The 16,060-nt window shown below is 43.1% G+C and overlaps 1 protein-coding gene across 1 annotated transcript; it reads right to left on the reverse strand.

Annotated features, from left to right (window-relative positions):
- Positions 1–6,079: 6,079 nt before the first annotated feature.
- LOC308156228 (putative ATP-dependent RNA helicase DDX4) lies at positions 6,080–14,142 on the reverse strand (the record flags this gene model as incomplete). The annotated part of the gene is made up of 15 exons (XM_080529578.1): positions 6,080–6,157; positions 6,585–6,677; positions 7,083–7,353; positions 7,704–7,803; positions 8,086–8,231; positions 8,412–8,578; positions 11,185–11,314; positions 11,486–11,640; positions 11,895–12,047; positions 12,238–12,383; positions 12,543–12,585; positions 12,836–12,871; positions 13,029–13,070; positions 13,323–13,412; positions 14,131–14,142. The coding sequence occupies 15 exons, from the start codon at positions 14,140–14,142 to the stop codon at positions 6,080–6,082; spliced, it is 1,662 nt and encodes a 553-aa protein (XP_080385704.1).
- Between the last annotated feature and the right edge of the window lie 1,918 nt (positions 14,143–16,060).

Here is a 16,060-nt window from a genome sequence, read left to right on the forward strand (position 1 = left end):
ACGTATACATGTGTACCTCTCTCCTTTACTTGGTTAAACTTACAGTACCAACAATACGGTAAGATCCCGGTGAACAGGACTAAACAACACGACAACGACAGAGCTAGGATACACAATATATTGCTCAACAACGGTAACGGTCAGAGGGGAAGTGAAGAAACTTGGTTGGTTAACTGACGAATGGCAGGGTACGGCTGACAGCGGGACACCCTGTAATAAACCAGTCAGTATAGTCTAGCAGCAAGTCCTCAAAAAAGGCTTTAGTTTTCGAGATACCCCTACCCGAGGTAGAGCAAATGACAACAATGATTTTTCTTATCTTTAGGGTCTCCCATTAATGAAATTGATTGTTGTCAAATTTTATTTTTGGGGAAAATATGTTTTTTGGGTTGTTCTTTAGAGCTACCCCAATCCCTGAAAAAGAGCCAAATTAGACCAGGCCGAATATGGGGAAGGTGACAAAAAAGCCCATAACTTGAGAATGATCACTCCTTTCCTCTTCAGATTTGCTGAGGTATGAACCAGGTGGTTGTCCTACATCACCAAATAGTCAGACAACTATTTACCTAAATAAATACTGAATTATAGTCCTGTAAACTTAGCTTTAGTTTAGACGGAAATTGTACTTTTTGGTGACAGGAACATAGGACTCCATCACTTTTCTCTCATTTATCAGAAAAACAGAAATCCCTGAAAAATATATCATTACTGAATTGTCTAGGGTGCTATTGAACAATAACCAGTAGTTGTATGGAAATATCTCATACAGTTCTATTGCAAATGAGATTTCTTTAGACATAGGCCGACCTCTTCTCTGATACAGTCAAATTCCGAATGTGGGATAAGTGGCATAATAGCCTATAAGTTAAGAATGCTCACTCTGATGGTCATCATATTTGGAGAGGGAAATACCAGGTGGCTGAACTACATCACCAAATAGTCAGAATAAGAGTAACCCAATAAAATAAAGTTTATTAGTTCTAAATTGCAAGCCTCTAAAACATAGGTGTAAATAGTACAGGTTTTATTAAAACTGGAACCTTAATTCAAAGTACAGTATAGAAATAATTTTGAAGCTTGACAGTGGAACACTCTCTGCCACTCTGGTTTGAGTGACAGCTGCATGTTTCAAAACTGTGTAGCCAACTGGGCAGCAGCAGCCATAACAATCTCCATCTCAGAGGGAGAGGGGCTGTGGATTGACAGTTCTGTTCAGATTATCACCAATCTAATGACAGATAACAGGTAACACATATGTCCAACTATGATATTAATGTTGTTGAATATGTTGTTAGATTTGTGAGCTTTTAAACCATAGTGCAGGCATTCTGATCTAGGCAGAGGCTAGCAGAGCCCAGCTTACAAGGACTCAGAACCATACTGAACGTTGCTCAAGGACAAGATGATGAAGTTCATAAGAGACTATCGCCCCACTCAGATGACATACTGTCCTTCAAGGTCAAGGTTTCATATCACAGGTCATGTCGGGCCAGTTATTCAAGCACACATAACTATACGCCTACAACCAGTGATCAAGAACCACCCCAGGATCAGTAAAAGACTTAGACTGTCCAGAGACACTAGATTTGACATCCGTAGCCAGTGTTTCATTTGCAGCCAATGTTTCAATTGCAGCCAGAAAGTCACAAAGAGAGAAGGCCTGACCCCTATTTGTACCGGTACAGGTGAAAGTACAAGGTCAAAGGTCCTCAACGCAGCCTCAGAGAGGTTTGATGAAATAATACATCACTGTATACTGACCTATGAAGATCTTTTTGCCTATGATGCAAAGTATCACAGAAGTTGCCTAGGACACTATCTTTCAGAAAGGAACATTCTAGCAGCTAGAAACAAACATTTAACAGAAAAGAAGTTAAATGAGCATGAAAGAGCTTTCATTGAGCTAACTGAAGAATTAACTAAGACCGTTTTTTCAAAGCATATGACTGTCACAACACTGAGTGCTGTAACTGAGAGCTATAAAGGAAAACTGAGTACAGCTACAGAACCAACAATGTATAAATCCTGGAAACTCAAAGAAAAGATGAACCAGCATTATGGGGATAAACTCATCTTCATTGAACGTCCTGGAAAATCTGATCTGATCTGTTCTGGTGCCATGACTGTTGGCCATGCAATGAGAGAAGCTTCTCTCCTCAGAGAAAACATAACAGAAGACAGGGAGACAATGCCTCCACAGAGAACAGAGACCCTCACTGACACTCAAATCCTCCACCAGGCTGCAGGTATATTGAGGAAAACTATGGAAAAGGTTGAGCATGAGCCTCAATTCTACATAAGCAGTGACAAGCTTTCCCTTCTCCAGTGCAGTGAATATGTGCCAAACACTCTGTATGATTTTGTGAACTGGTGTGTCAATGCAGGTGCATTTAAAAATGTGCAGACCTGTGATGAGGACCCAGCTCTGAAGAATAACACAAGTGTTATAACCTTTTGCCATGATCTAATTGCACAGTGCTGCAGCAGGCGTACACCTATCACACTAGGACTTGGGATTATGATCCATCATGAGTTTGGCAGCAAGGCCCTTATCAACAAGCTACACATGATGGGTCATTGTGTCGTATGATGAAGTGCGTCAATTTCTCACATCAGTAGCAGCAGATCAATTACAGAGAAGCAAAGGTGTTTACATTCCAAATGGACTGACAAGAACCACAGAACATGGGATAATTGATGCAGCCATTGACAACTTTGACCAGAATGAAGAGACGCTGGATGGCAAAAATACAACAGATTCCATGGCAATTGTTGTATACAGAAGAGGTGATGTTGCCACAGCACACAACCCCATCCTGAGAATCCCAGAGAGATCTCTCCATGCCCTGGACAGCTGTGATTTGGATAATGAAGAGGTTCAGAGGTAAATATTATAGACCAACTATCTGCCAGACACATGCAATACTTGATTGAAATGGCTCTGATATACTGTATGTTAATGCAATATAATCCATATGCCCTTCATAAGAGCTTCACCATCAGACCTATCTACAATCTATACAGCTCTTTTGCAGCTCACACAGCTTGCTCAAGAACTGGGACAGAGGCATATACTTGTAACTGCTGACCTTGCCATCTACAGCAAAGCACAGCAAATTCTGTGGAGCAAACCTGAAGCTTTGGATGGCAAGATCACCATGAGAATTGGAGGAATGCACGTCACCATGGCCTTTCTGGCAAGCATTGGGAAGGTGTATGCAGACGGGGGCCTCTTTGACATGATAACCAAGTCTGGAGTCTATGCTGACGCAACAGCTCGGCAGATGCTTCAGGGGAAACAACTGACAAGAGGTGTGAGGAGCATCAAGGTTGTTTCAGAGGCTCTGTTCAGGCTCTTCTGGATGGCACTGGTCTCCTGGCTGAACAAAAAAGGCCAAAGTCCATTGTCTGCTGAACAAGAACACCTCCTGCGAGATGTGCAGCATGCCTTTCATGGCGACGACCAGGTCTCTGCCAGACAGTTCTTAAGTGAAGTGGAGACAGACCTTCCTGAACTGAGGAGAAGAATACAACAGTTTTCAGAGAGGGGAGTTCAACAATCAGCAACTTTTAAGTACTGGCTGAATTTCCTCAAAGGGGCTGATCTCTTACTCAGAATGCTAGGATCAGAGCGTGAAGCTAACTTTGACCTTCATCTCAACTGCATGTCTGAAGCAATACCATGGTTCCGGGCTGCTGGCAGGATGAAATGCAATGTGTGGTCATGGTATTTGACAGGTATGACGGCCCACAGTCAATCAAAGACCTGGAGAGGCAAAGGAGAGGTGCAAGTGATGGAAGGCCTACACATGTTATCACTGGCAACACAAATGTCCCAAACTACAGGAAGTACTTGAGGAGTAGTGGAAACAAGACTGCACTGTGCATGTTTGTGAGCAACTACATTGTCACTGCAGCCCCATAGAGACTACACTCAGATGACTCCATCATCTTGGCAGGTGGATTTGACAAAGGGGAGGAGGTGAAGAGCATCTGCACAGCAGGAGTCAGCAGTTTGACATCACTGTACAGTGATCAGGAGGAGGCAGACACAAGGATGGTGCTCCATGCCATACATCTTGCAGAGTCATATTCCCGCATCATTGTGAGGTCTGATGACACAGATGTGGAAGTACTGCTCATATACTATGCAAGCAAAGAAATGTTTGGTTCATCTCTGGTGTACATGCATACAGGCCATGGAATGAGAGAGAGCTATGTCCCCATCAACACCATATCTGAGAAGATTGGAAAAGAAATGTCTAACTGTCTACCAGCATGTCATGCACTCACTGGCTGTGACACAACAAGTAGTTTGTACAGAATAGGAAAGACAACAGCATTCAACAAACTCAAGACCCATCTCAGCGAGCTCAAAGATCTGGCCCATTTTGGACTCTCTGCCAGCTTGGAAGAGTCTTTGCCAGTCGCAAGAGAATTTGCGCTACTCCTATATGGAAAAAAGAAAATGGAAAATGGATTGATTGGGTTACTCTTATTCTGACTATTTGGTGTCAGAGTTAATATCATAGTTGGACATATGTGTTACCTGTTATCTGTCATTATTAGATTGGTGATAATCTGAACAGAACTGTCAATCCACAGCCCCTCTCCCTCTGAGATGGAGATTGTTATGGCTGCTGCTGCCCAGTTGGCTACACAGTTTTGAAACATGCAGCTGTCACTCAAACCAGAGTGGCAGAGAGTGTTCCACTGTCAAGCTTCAAAATTATTTCTATACTGTACTTTGAATTAAGGTTCCAGTTTTAATAAAACCTGTACTATTTACACCTATGTTTTAGAGGCTTGCAATTTAGAACTAATAAACTTATTATTACTTTTATTGGGTTACTCTTATTCTGACTATTTGGTGATGTAGTTCAGCCACCTGGTATTTCCCTCTCCAAATATGATGACCATCAGAGTGAGCATTCTTAACTTATAGGCTATTATGCCACTTATCCCCCAATCGGAATTTGACTGTATCAGAGAAGAGGTAGGCCTATGTCTAAAGAAATCTCATTTGCAATAGAACTGTATGAGATATTTCCATACAACTACTGGTTATTGTTCAATAGCACCCTAGACAATTCAGTAATGATATATTTTTCAGGGATTTCTGTTTTTCTGATAAATGAGAGAAAAGTGATGGAGTCCTATGTTCCTGTCACCAAAAAGTACAATTTCCGTCTAAACTAAAGCTAAGTTTACAGGACTATAATTCAGTATTTATTTAGGTAAATAGTTGTCTGACTATTTGGTGATGTAGGACAACCACCTGGTTCATACCTCAGCAAATCTGAAGAGGAAAGGAGTGATCATTCTCAAGTTATGGGCTTTTTTGTCACCTTCCCCATATTCGGCCTGGTCTAATGTGGGTCTTTTTCAGGGATTGGGGTAGCTCTAAAGAACAACCAAAAAAACATATTTTCCCCAAAAATAAAATTTGACAACAATCAATTTCATTAATGGGAGACCCTAAAGATAAGAAAAATCATTGTTGTCATTTGCTCTACCTCGGGTAGGGGTATCTCAAAATCTGAGGGCCCTTCCTGCTAGACTAGTAGTAGTGGTGCATGTTTGAGTCAGTAGTAGTCTTCTGAATCAATAATGGTGGTGTATTTTAGAGTAGTGTTCTGAGTCAGTAGTGGTGATGTATTTACACATCTCTGCACCAGGCTATTGTTAAATGTATGTTGATCGGAGTAGTGAGAATAGTTAGATGGATGGTTGTGTCTAAGGCAGACAACATGACAAACACAAACAACTCAGAACTACAAACTAATGCACTGAACGGGGATTTATTAAACGTTTTTTTCTTTCTGAATAAAAATCAAACACGTTATCCAGTATTTAAAACAAGTAAATAAAAGATATTTATGTAGCCGGCACCAAAAATGAATTTTTCACAAACGTAAGCATTACAACCACAGGACAGCAAAGTGCAACATTGTTGCTTTCCCCTTCAAACACTAAAAGAAAGACTAAAGGAAAAGTAAACCAAACAAGAAACAGGTAAAGAAACTAAGAACCAAGAAACTAAAAGAATGGTTCCAGAGGTGCTGGATGCATTTGAGTTTCACTCCCATGCATCGTCGTCATCTGCAGCGCTGGCAGCTGGCTGCTGGCTGGACTCATTATTGGCTGAAGCTCCACCCTGGAGACAAGGAAGAGATTTGAGAGTCATGAACATGTAGTCAGTTAGCCTGGTAAGTGACAGCCAGGGGAGGCAGAAATCAGGACAGGATCATGGTAATTCCAATAAAATCAGCTTGTCATGTTGATTTCTGCCTCCACTGATGACAGCAAGACTGTATTCTGGCAGTTTCAAAAGACGACCCTGTGAACATGTACAAACCTGACAGGTACTTAGCACCTCTAACTGATAAAGTTATGCTAGTGCAACTTTTCCTGGTAACACAAACACCGCACAGGTGACTCACTCTTCAGTGGAAAGCCAGTGCTGAGTTAATGCTAAATGGGATGCTTGGAACGGCCTGACAGACGTCACCAAGTGAAGGTTTAGAGTGGTCCCAGGGATCCATTTGGGATCTCCCCCAGTGCAGAGCCTGATAGATGCTCACCATCCTTGAGTCTGTGGAGGCAAGGTTGAACCCAGAGGTCCCATGGGCACCGGAGGCCGCATCCTCCAACCATTTGGGCACTTCCTGTTGAGCCTGCCAATCGAGTTAGTCATGTTAGAAAATGCATCCTAATCTCAAAATCTGTCCGTTGTCTGAATTACTTGCTAATCCACTCTCCCAGTCCCAATTCTCCATCCTTCTCCCTCAAGTATACACCTCCTCAGCCACTTTAGACGATCGGTCCATAATCTATTGCTTTTACACCATACTGGGAAGTGAACAAGTGCACACTAAGGAGAAACGTAGAGAATTGGGATTGTGGTTGCTGGATTCTGAGTGCTTCCCTATGTCCCTATAGTTTTTCCTGTTAATTGAATCTGCTCTCATCGTTTCTTTCTCAAAATGCATCCTCCCCCTTGATATTGTCTTGGAATGTATGGGGAGAGAAGAAGAGAGGACAGACTTTTGGGTTGCTGCAGTGCTAGCTTAGTGACCTACCCCAGAGAGGATTTTGATCAGACACGGAGCCAGCTGGCTGTCTGTGTTCGGGTCGTAGAAGGTCACAGCTCTCCCAGTGTTGCCGCAGCGACCCGTCCTCCCTATGCGGTGCACATACTCATCTATCTGTTTTGGGAGGTCAAAGTTCACCACATGCTGAACGTGTTCGATGTCGAGGCCGCGTGCTGCCACAGAGGTGGCCACCAGGACGGGACACTTGCCCGCGCGGAAGTCTGCCAGCGCCTGCTCTCGCTCCCGCTGCTCACGGTCTCTGTTGATGGTGAGAAGACGGTAAATGCCAAGCACTACGACCAGACTGAGACCTCATTGAAGTTGAGATTTGAAACTCTATACCATATTATTTCCACTTTTGTGTAAATGTATGAAATCCTTTACCTAAGCCTAATCGCAGTTAAGATACTCTCATATTGTGACATTGCTCTTATATCAAGTCTGATACTTCTCACATGAATGAGGCTACTAGAATCTAGATCCATTGCATCGAATCAAAATCATTCAAATATGGTCATCATCACAGTTCCTTGAAGTGAAGCCTGGCTCCAGGATGAACTACCCATGAATACTAGTAGTAGAAACCTTCTCCTGACAGAGAACACCTACCCATGAATACTAGTAGTAGGCACCTTCTCCTGACAAAGGTACGTGGCGATGAAGTCAGCCTTCCTCTTCTTATCCACAAATACCAAGGTGCGCTCCGTTCCTTACAGAAACAAAACCCATTTCAGACATCACGTTCAAGTTCCCCAAACACAGATGAATTGACACTAGTCCTGGACTAGTCCCATCACACTTTCTATAGAAAATATCCATTGAAGAACCTTTTTAGTTTTTTATTACTTAATCTGTGTCTGGGAAACCTGTCTTAAAGGATCAACTATTCATGAGAATTATGATTGAAATACAGGGGAGGCAGAAATTGAAGGACAGGCTCATGGTAATGCATGGAATAGAACAGGCTGTATGGTGAGGTGTGGACAGTCACCTGTAGTCTTGAGTATCTCCAGGAGCTTGTCCCTCTTGTCATACTGAGACACCTCTATGATCACCTGCTCCACGTCACTGCAGGCTCCGCCCACCATCCCCACAGTCAGGAACAGGTAATCAGTCTTCAGGAAGTCAGCAGCCATCCTATAGAACCACAAATCCTTTTCTTCATCCTCAATGCAACAATATATGCATTCACAGACAGACCACTACATTCAATATAAATACTTCCACACAACCATCATCTCTGCTGTTCATAATAAGTTTATCTGCAGTAAACTTCAGTTATTTCCACAAACATGAGAGAGAGAGAGAAAGGCCTACATCTGGATGTCAGTTGGATAGGTTGCACTAAACATCAGTGTATTGCGGTCCTCCTTGGGGGGCATGCCTGGAGACCCAACCAGCTTACGCATATCAAGCTCAAAGCCCATGTCCAACATCCTGTCTGCCTCGTCCAGGACCAGATAACGCAGCTTACTCAGACCCACCTGGGGGAGAGAGAGAGGGTTGTATTATTCCAGAAGGAGTAACCAACTCCAATGAAGTGCTCTAGTTGTACAACTATACATAAAGGACAGTCAGTTATAGCAGTTGGTTAAATAATAATCATAACTTTTATTTGTATAGCACTTTTCCAGCAAACGTTGCAGCTCAAAGTGCTCCAATCATTATATAATCATAATTTAATTATTTAGGCAATATTAAAAAGATGGGTTTTCAGTCTTGACTTGAACATATTTGCTGAGTAACTGGCAGTGCATTCCACAATTTGGGTGCATAAAATGAGAATGCAACCTCACCAAATCTCTTCTTTTGTACATGTGGTACACAGAGAAAACAAGCATCAGAAGACCTGAGAGCTCTATTGGGATGATATGCTAGCAAAAGGTCTTTCAGATATTCTGGTGCTGTGCCAGCAGTGAGAGCTTTATAAACAAGCAGAATGATTTTTAAATCTATTCTGAATTTAACAGGAAGCCAGTGTAGTCTCTAAAATAGGAGTTATATGAAAAAAAGCACATGATATGGTAGGATAGATAGAACTAAAGGCATATGGATCACCTGCCACCAACTGCTCTCATACGTTAAACCATCGTTTCTCAACGGGGGCGTTCAGACAACATCGGGGGGCGCTGGCACATATATTTTTTAAGGGGGGGCGTTGAGGTGTTCTTGGGGGGCGTTCACGCATAAAGTATTTTTCTCATGAAAAACAGCTGTCAGCAGTGTTATTACGGGCACATTCGTAAATGCACGAACGGTCAGTTCGCTCGGACAAACCGTCTTTTCAGTCAGAGCACCCATCTCTGAGCGCTCCCAGAGCGCAGTGCTCTGAACGTGGCCGGGCTCTGTGACGCAGACACATGTAGCGCAGCGCCCCAAAAAATAAAAGTGAGTGTCATCAAGAAGATGGAGAAGCTAAAAACTCAGCTAGCAAAGGCAGAGCTTTTGATAGTTTCCAATGTGTCTGGGTAAGCTGCATTGTAGAAGAATCTTGACAGTTCATGTACAGTGCAGAAATTGTAATACTATGCTAGGCTACGATAGAAAGAACCCCGGTTCATCCCATCTGTTATGTTGACCATGGATGCACCATAGCTGCTAGCACAAGCCAACAATGCTAGCACAAGCCAACTTTCAATGCCCAACTTCTATGAGTGTTTTCCTTGTAGGCTATGCTTGAGTGACAAATGTTTCAGTTTGTGGGCTCATTGTAATTGTTGGCTATAAGCGAAACATTTCTTATTTTAGTTTTTATACTCAGTCCATGTCCCCGCCGGTGACGTAAGCCTGTCGTGCCAAATACTCACTCCCCGTGTATTTGTCACTGCGCTTATGCGTTCGCTTCGTTCGCTTCCTTTCAATACAGCTTATTTAATTGTAATTAAAATGAGAAAAAAAAATGTGTTAAAATGAGTGCTAATGAGTGATACCACCATACCAGAACATCACAGCAGGAACAACCTATCTCAAAAAAGCGATCGTATTGTAATAAACCAGTCCGGAAAGCTCTCTGTCGCTTATCAATAATCGAACCTAGAGAAATCAGCTACGAATGTCCCCTCCCCTCGCAGGTTCATTACAGTATATTACATAAATGTATTACTGTTAAGTGTTGCTGTGGATGTTTATCCCTAGTGCCATTCTGAGGTTAGCATTGCGATGTGTTCGTCTTAACGTTTACAAACTAAAATATACGATCGCTTTTTTGTGATGTTGCTCCTCTTGTGATGTCCTGGAAACGAACACATAAGTACTCCGAACAGCTGTCAGCGTCTTTTGTTGCTATAGATCAGCTGTCAGCAGTGTTATTACGGGTACGTTCGTAAATGCACGAACGGTCAGTTCGCTCGGGCGAAACCATGTTTTCAGTCAGAGCACCCATCTCTGAGCGCTCACAGAGCGCAGAGCTCTGAACTTTGTTAAGTTTTGATATGAGAAATTCGAACTAAGTGGTCAGTTTATGAAAATAATACCATAGAATACTAAATAAAATATTTAAATAATAGCCCCCTAGCGTTTGCCGCCATATTGTGACACCACCCCCCCCCCCCCCCCCAAAGTCCAATAAAAAATGAATAAATATTATCATCATAAAACAGCAATTTGGCGAAATGCAACACCAGCACACTTAAAAAACTAACAATGTTAGTTGTATCGTACAGTTTTGTAGCCTACTGTTTGTTCTGCACCGGACATGTGTGAAATTGCAGCTGTTCCATAGCAGTCTGTTTGTATTCTCTGCTCTTGTCTGAGTTTGATTAACACTCAGAAACAGTATTTTTATTCACATTCACATGGCTTTTCTGCTCTCTGGTAGACTAATGATAATGATATTCCAACTGCCCAGTTAAATCAAATCCATTATTTGGCATTCAGTGACATGCTTTTTAAATGATATAACACAGAATATTAGTCAACATTAATATTCAGGGAAGAAAATAAGCCTACTTTTTTTGATGGGGGGCGGTAATAGACCTGGATAATGGACAGGGGGGCGCTGGCCCAAAAAAGGTTGAGAACCACTGCGTTAAACAATACGTGTACAATAGCGTGTACTGCAGGTCAGATGAGGTACAGTAGATGAGGTTACCTTCCCTCTTCCAATGATGTCCAGCAGTCTCCCCGGGGTTCCACAGAGCACGTTGCAGCCCTTCTGCACCTCTGTTATGGCGTGTCGGGTGCTGATGCCCCCATAGACCACTACAGGGCGCACACACGTCCTGCAGAGGAGAGGGACAATGTTGTCACATCATTTTTAGTTCCTTTGGGCAAAACAACATTCACGCTTTGCTGAAAATGTGGCATTCATCCTAGAACTGGGGAATGTTCAGGACACTTTGTAAAACTCCTTAACGTTTTATAACACATTCTAGAAGGGCTGCCCTCCTTACCCGAAAGCGAACTTCCTGGCCTCAAGCCAGATCTGGACGATGAGCTCCCTCGTGGGAGCCACGATGATGGCCTCTGGTTCCTGCACCTCACTGAACCTGCTGGCTGCCACACCGTCCGCCATCAGCTTCTGCAGGATGGGCAGCAGGAACGCAGCCTGGGGAGCGGTTTACAGCAAAACAATCATTTGTCCCTTACAGATTGTTGTTGTCAATTGTATTAATTGATTTGTCTGCGCAAAGAGAGAAAATTAAGGCAATTGTGCAGGGTGCACTTGAATTCAAAACATGTTGATAAAACATGCTAGAGCCAAGAGTTAATGATAGATGACATTAATGATTAATGACATCCAAAATATTGGAACACACAATATATAGAACATTTTTGTGTAGATTGTAGAAGGCGACTCACTGTTTTTCCAGAGCCGGTCTGGGCACAGGCCATGAGGTCTCTGCCGGCTAAGATGATGGGGATGCCATGCTTCTGCACCGGGGTGGGCTTCACATAGCCAGACTTGGTGACGTTCCTGTTCAGAGAATCACACAGGGCAGCCTCTTCAAACGTCTGGGGGGACAGAGATGGGGGGATAGTGTTACGGTCTCTCAATTTACCTTCAGATCATACAACAATTCACAGACAAACAAGCAAATGTAAACCATTCAAGAGAATTTGTGAAAATTGGTTAAAAAAATTGCTCATCAGGTAGTGAAAGTCATCAACTGAGGCAACATGAAGACACCAGGAAGGAACTCACCAGGATGGCTTTGGGGGGGTTGCTGCCACTGACATCCACCAGGATGTTGTCATACTTGTCAAAGTTGATGCCCGTTTCAAACTGAGCGAAGACATCAGAGTCCTCTTCAGAGGGGGTGGGGGGCACATAGGTCACCCTTGGAGGTGCTAAGGAGGGAGGGGAGGCACAGGTCACCCTAGAAGGTCTTAGGGAGGCCTTAGATACTCCGAAACTCCTGCTTAGCTAGACCACCCAGGAGAGACGGTTTACAGTAGAAGAGAAAGTTTGCAATATTTAGAGCCCATGGCCATCAGGTATGAACATACTGACCATCAGCATCACCGTCTCCTCCCTCACCATCCCGGGAGCCTGATGTGGGAAACAGGTCTCAATAAGACAGCAAGAAAACCATGTTTAAGTAAGTAAGCCTTGCACACAAATAGGGCAGGAGCCCGTCTCTCCTGTCAACCAGGGAAGCAGAAATCAGAGGACAGCTCATTTCAGGGTTCTCCCCAAACAATGCAAGAGTGGCTGGGCCACCTCGTCAACAAATCAAGTTATGCTTTCCACAAATCAATCATGACCATTCATTGATAAGGTAATATCTCAAAGACAGAACCTTTGGAGAACACTTCTTCATCTCTTCCACGGTAGCCTGAGGAGAACAAAGACAAGACACACTAAGGAGATGGACTCTAAGGAGCGGCAAGGCAGTTTCATCCAACACTCTAGCCCCATGTCCTCAGACATCAATGGAAATTCCTGGTAAAATAAAAGGTTTTAAAAAACACACAAAACGCCCACTGAATTACCTCCTCCACCGAAGCCTCCTCTTCCACCTCCATCTTCACCATCTGAAACCAGGAAATCACGTTTGAGATCACACCCATCAGCAACTCAACTAGTACATTCTTATGAGCATAGTTGGTGTTCATCTTCACAGATTAACCAAGCATCTGCGTGTGCCTGTATCAGGTGTGTGACATGTTTGTTCTTCATCAGTCATGGAGCTAACAGAACATTCTAGAAGGGGAGATCAGTGGAGGCAGAAATCAGGAGACAGGCTCATTCGGATGGAAGGAGGAATGGGGTGTTCCTCATTTCACCGTCACCAGCCTCCAGTGGTGCAGAATCAGATGTACCTCTAGAGTGGAAGCCTCCTCTGCCCCCACGACCTCCTCTGCCACCTCCAAAACCTGAGGGGAAATAGCAGAAGTGAGGAGAATTCAATGGTTTACCGCCATTACACCCCCAAGGTTCTCCCCAAACAATGTAAGAGTGGCGCTGCGCCATGGTGTGAACTTGGCAACAGAGCATGTTATCCTGCATTCAGTATATGAAAACCATCATACCTTTTTCATTGATGTTATCACCATCCCCTGTAAAACAGATTTTTTTTTTGCAGCAAGTCACAAAGAAGCTTGTTAGACAATGAAAGATCAACACATTAAGAGGCACAAAGAAGGAAAAAATGATAAACTGAATATACCACTTCTGAATCCACCACTTCCGCCCCCTGTTAAGACAACAGGACATTACATTACTTCAGGGTTTAAAAGCATTCAATTGTCAAGCATTGGTTAAAATACTCAGCTCAATAAATCCACACCATACAAACTAATGCCTTTCAGGAGGCCTGTTCAGAACATTCAGATAAGAATTGTATGGTTGAGAAAATGTCTCTAGTAATATTGGAGAAGTTTCGTCAGACCGAATAGACCCCAGTCAGGTCCAACCAGCAGCAGACATTCTCACCTCTTCCTCTCTCCCAACCACTATTCCAAGAGCTGCCTCCGTCACCCCCTGAAAGAAAAAAAGCCTATTTACTGAGAAAGGGTCTCAAACCGAATAGTCATGTTATGGACTTCAATCTTTTGGGAAACAGTATGACCTCTGATATCAGTCAACACTTACCTTTGTTCCCATTCTCATCAGTGATCCCTGTTCAGAAGAAAACACGCATTCAGCCGGAGTAAAGCAACTTCTCTCAATTATCATACTACATATAATGGAATTTTGTTGAGTTTTACTAACTACAATTGCAACTCAAGATTGGCTTGAATTTCTTTCTGTAACTAGTCTGTTTTTCTTAATTCAAAAAACACAAAGAACAAAATGGCTTGAAACACTCTTTATATTAGGTACTAAATGTAACCACCTGAAGCAAAGCGTTTGAAGCCTCCGCCTCTTCCCCTAGCTCCTCTGCCTGTGGAAGAGTAGACAGGAGGTTCAGATCAGCATAACAGCCCATCTAGCGATCATTCATCCCAGATATTCAGATGCCTATTCAATTGGTAAACGTTTAATTTACCACCTTGGTGGAATTTACATGACCTTTTAATTGGCTCAGTGCAAACTCTACCCAACCAGCCACTGGCAGAACTTAACAACCATGCCTATAGAACTTACCACTACCACCAAAGCCTCCTCCACTGTTCCTGGACACACCGTTATCTAAACACACCAATGACATCGAATCAGCTGATCTTATACATCTAATATTCTACCTTATAAGAAGACAAACATGGAGGACGCCAAGTGGGATTCACCTAATCATTACATTTCAACTTAAATGGGGTGCCATCAGTCAGGCATTCCCAAGCATCAGTTAGCATATACCATATGAAAAAGGCACCATCCTACCATCATTCGCTCCTAGTATAGTATCCAATATACACTGCTCAAAGAAATGAATGGGGACACTTCGAGAGGATATGCCTCCCCATACCATCACTGACAAACCGGTCATGCTGGATGATGTTGCAGGCAGCATAACATTCGCAACGGCGTCTCCACACTCTTTCATGTCTGTCACATGCTCAGTGTGAACCTGTTCTCATCTGTGAAGAGAACGGGGCACCAATGGCGAACCTGAAAATACTGTGATTAAGTGTTTCCTTCATTTTTTTGGAGCAGTGTACTAACTGTGGCCTTCACTGTTTCATGAGGTCATGCCACTGGGAGAGGAGATGCTTAGTCTTTAAGGTCATGTTCTCACATGAAAGTCTGAATCGAGACCCGCAGCAAGTGGATGACTTCGCAACATTGTTGCATAAATTATTTCTCTGATTTGCGTTTTCACAAGCCTTCATGTAAACGAAGTAACATACGCAATCGAAGTAACAGACGTGGTAGTTGTCCGTTGCCCCGCTCTTATACAGATCAACACGCGTGCGCTGTTGTTTTCCTATGGACTGCCTCGAGCAGCGTTCTCACCAAAAGCGAAGCAAAGTGATGGATGCATCGTTTCTAACCGAAGCGAAACCACCCTTTTCAAGCGGAGCATCCGAGGGTTCTTTGCTGCGGGAGCGACTTCGAATGCGAGTTCTCACAGCTCCAAACAACACAGAGCAAAGCGAACTTTATCCTAAACTCTGTTTCAAGTGAAGCAAATGTTCTAGTGAGAACACCCCCTAAAAAAAGGAAATCATTCCTTCAGTATTCTGTGTACAAAGCCATGTCACCTGTGAACTTGTTAGCTCTGCCAGTGTGATAGGGAACCATCAGGCTATTGATTATTTGTAAATGTAAAATTCTTTCTTCTTCTAGCACGACTGCCAATGGCCCCTGGCCTGAGCTGGATAACTCTTCCTGCTACAACTAGTGAATTGATGATTCACTTGCTTAGTCAAATGTATCGATTGTAAGTAATTTGGAATAAGGCGTCTGCTAAATGCCAAAAATGTAAATGTAACTTTTCATAACTTAAAATGGGTCTTTAACTTACCATTGCTGGTACTGATAGTAGCATCCTGCAAACAGAGAGTGTGATTGTGAGGGGAAAAAACTGCCTCTTCATTTTAGTATGATTCATATCAAAATGTGTTTGATGAAGTTAATGGTC

This window comes from Nansenia antarctica (assembly GCF_963989245.1).
Source record: "Nansenia antarctica genome assembly, chromosome: 4".
NCBI classification, from domain to species: domain Eukaryota; kingdom Metazoa; phylum Chordata; class Actinopteri; order Argentiniformes; family Microstomatidae; genus Nansenia; species Nansenia antarctica.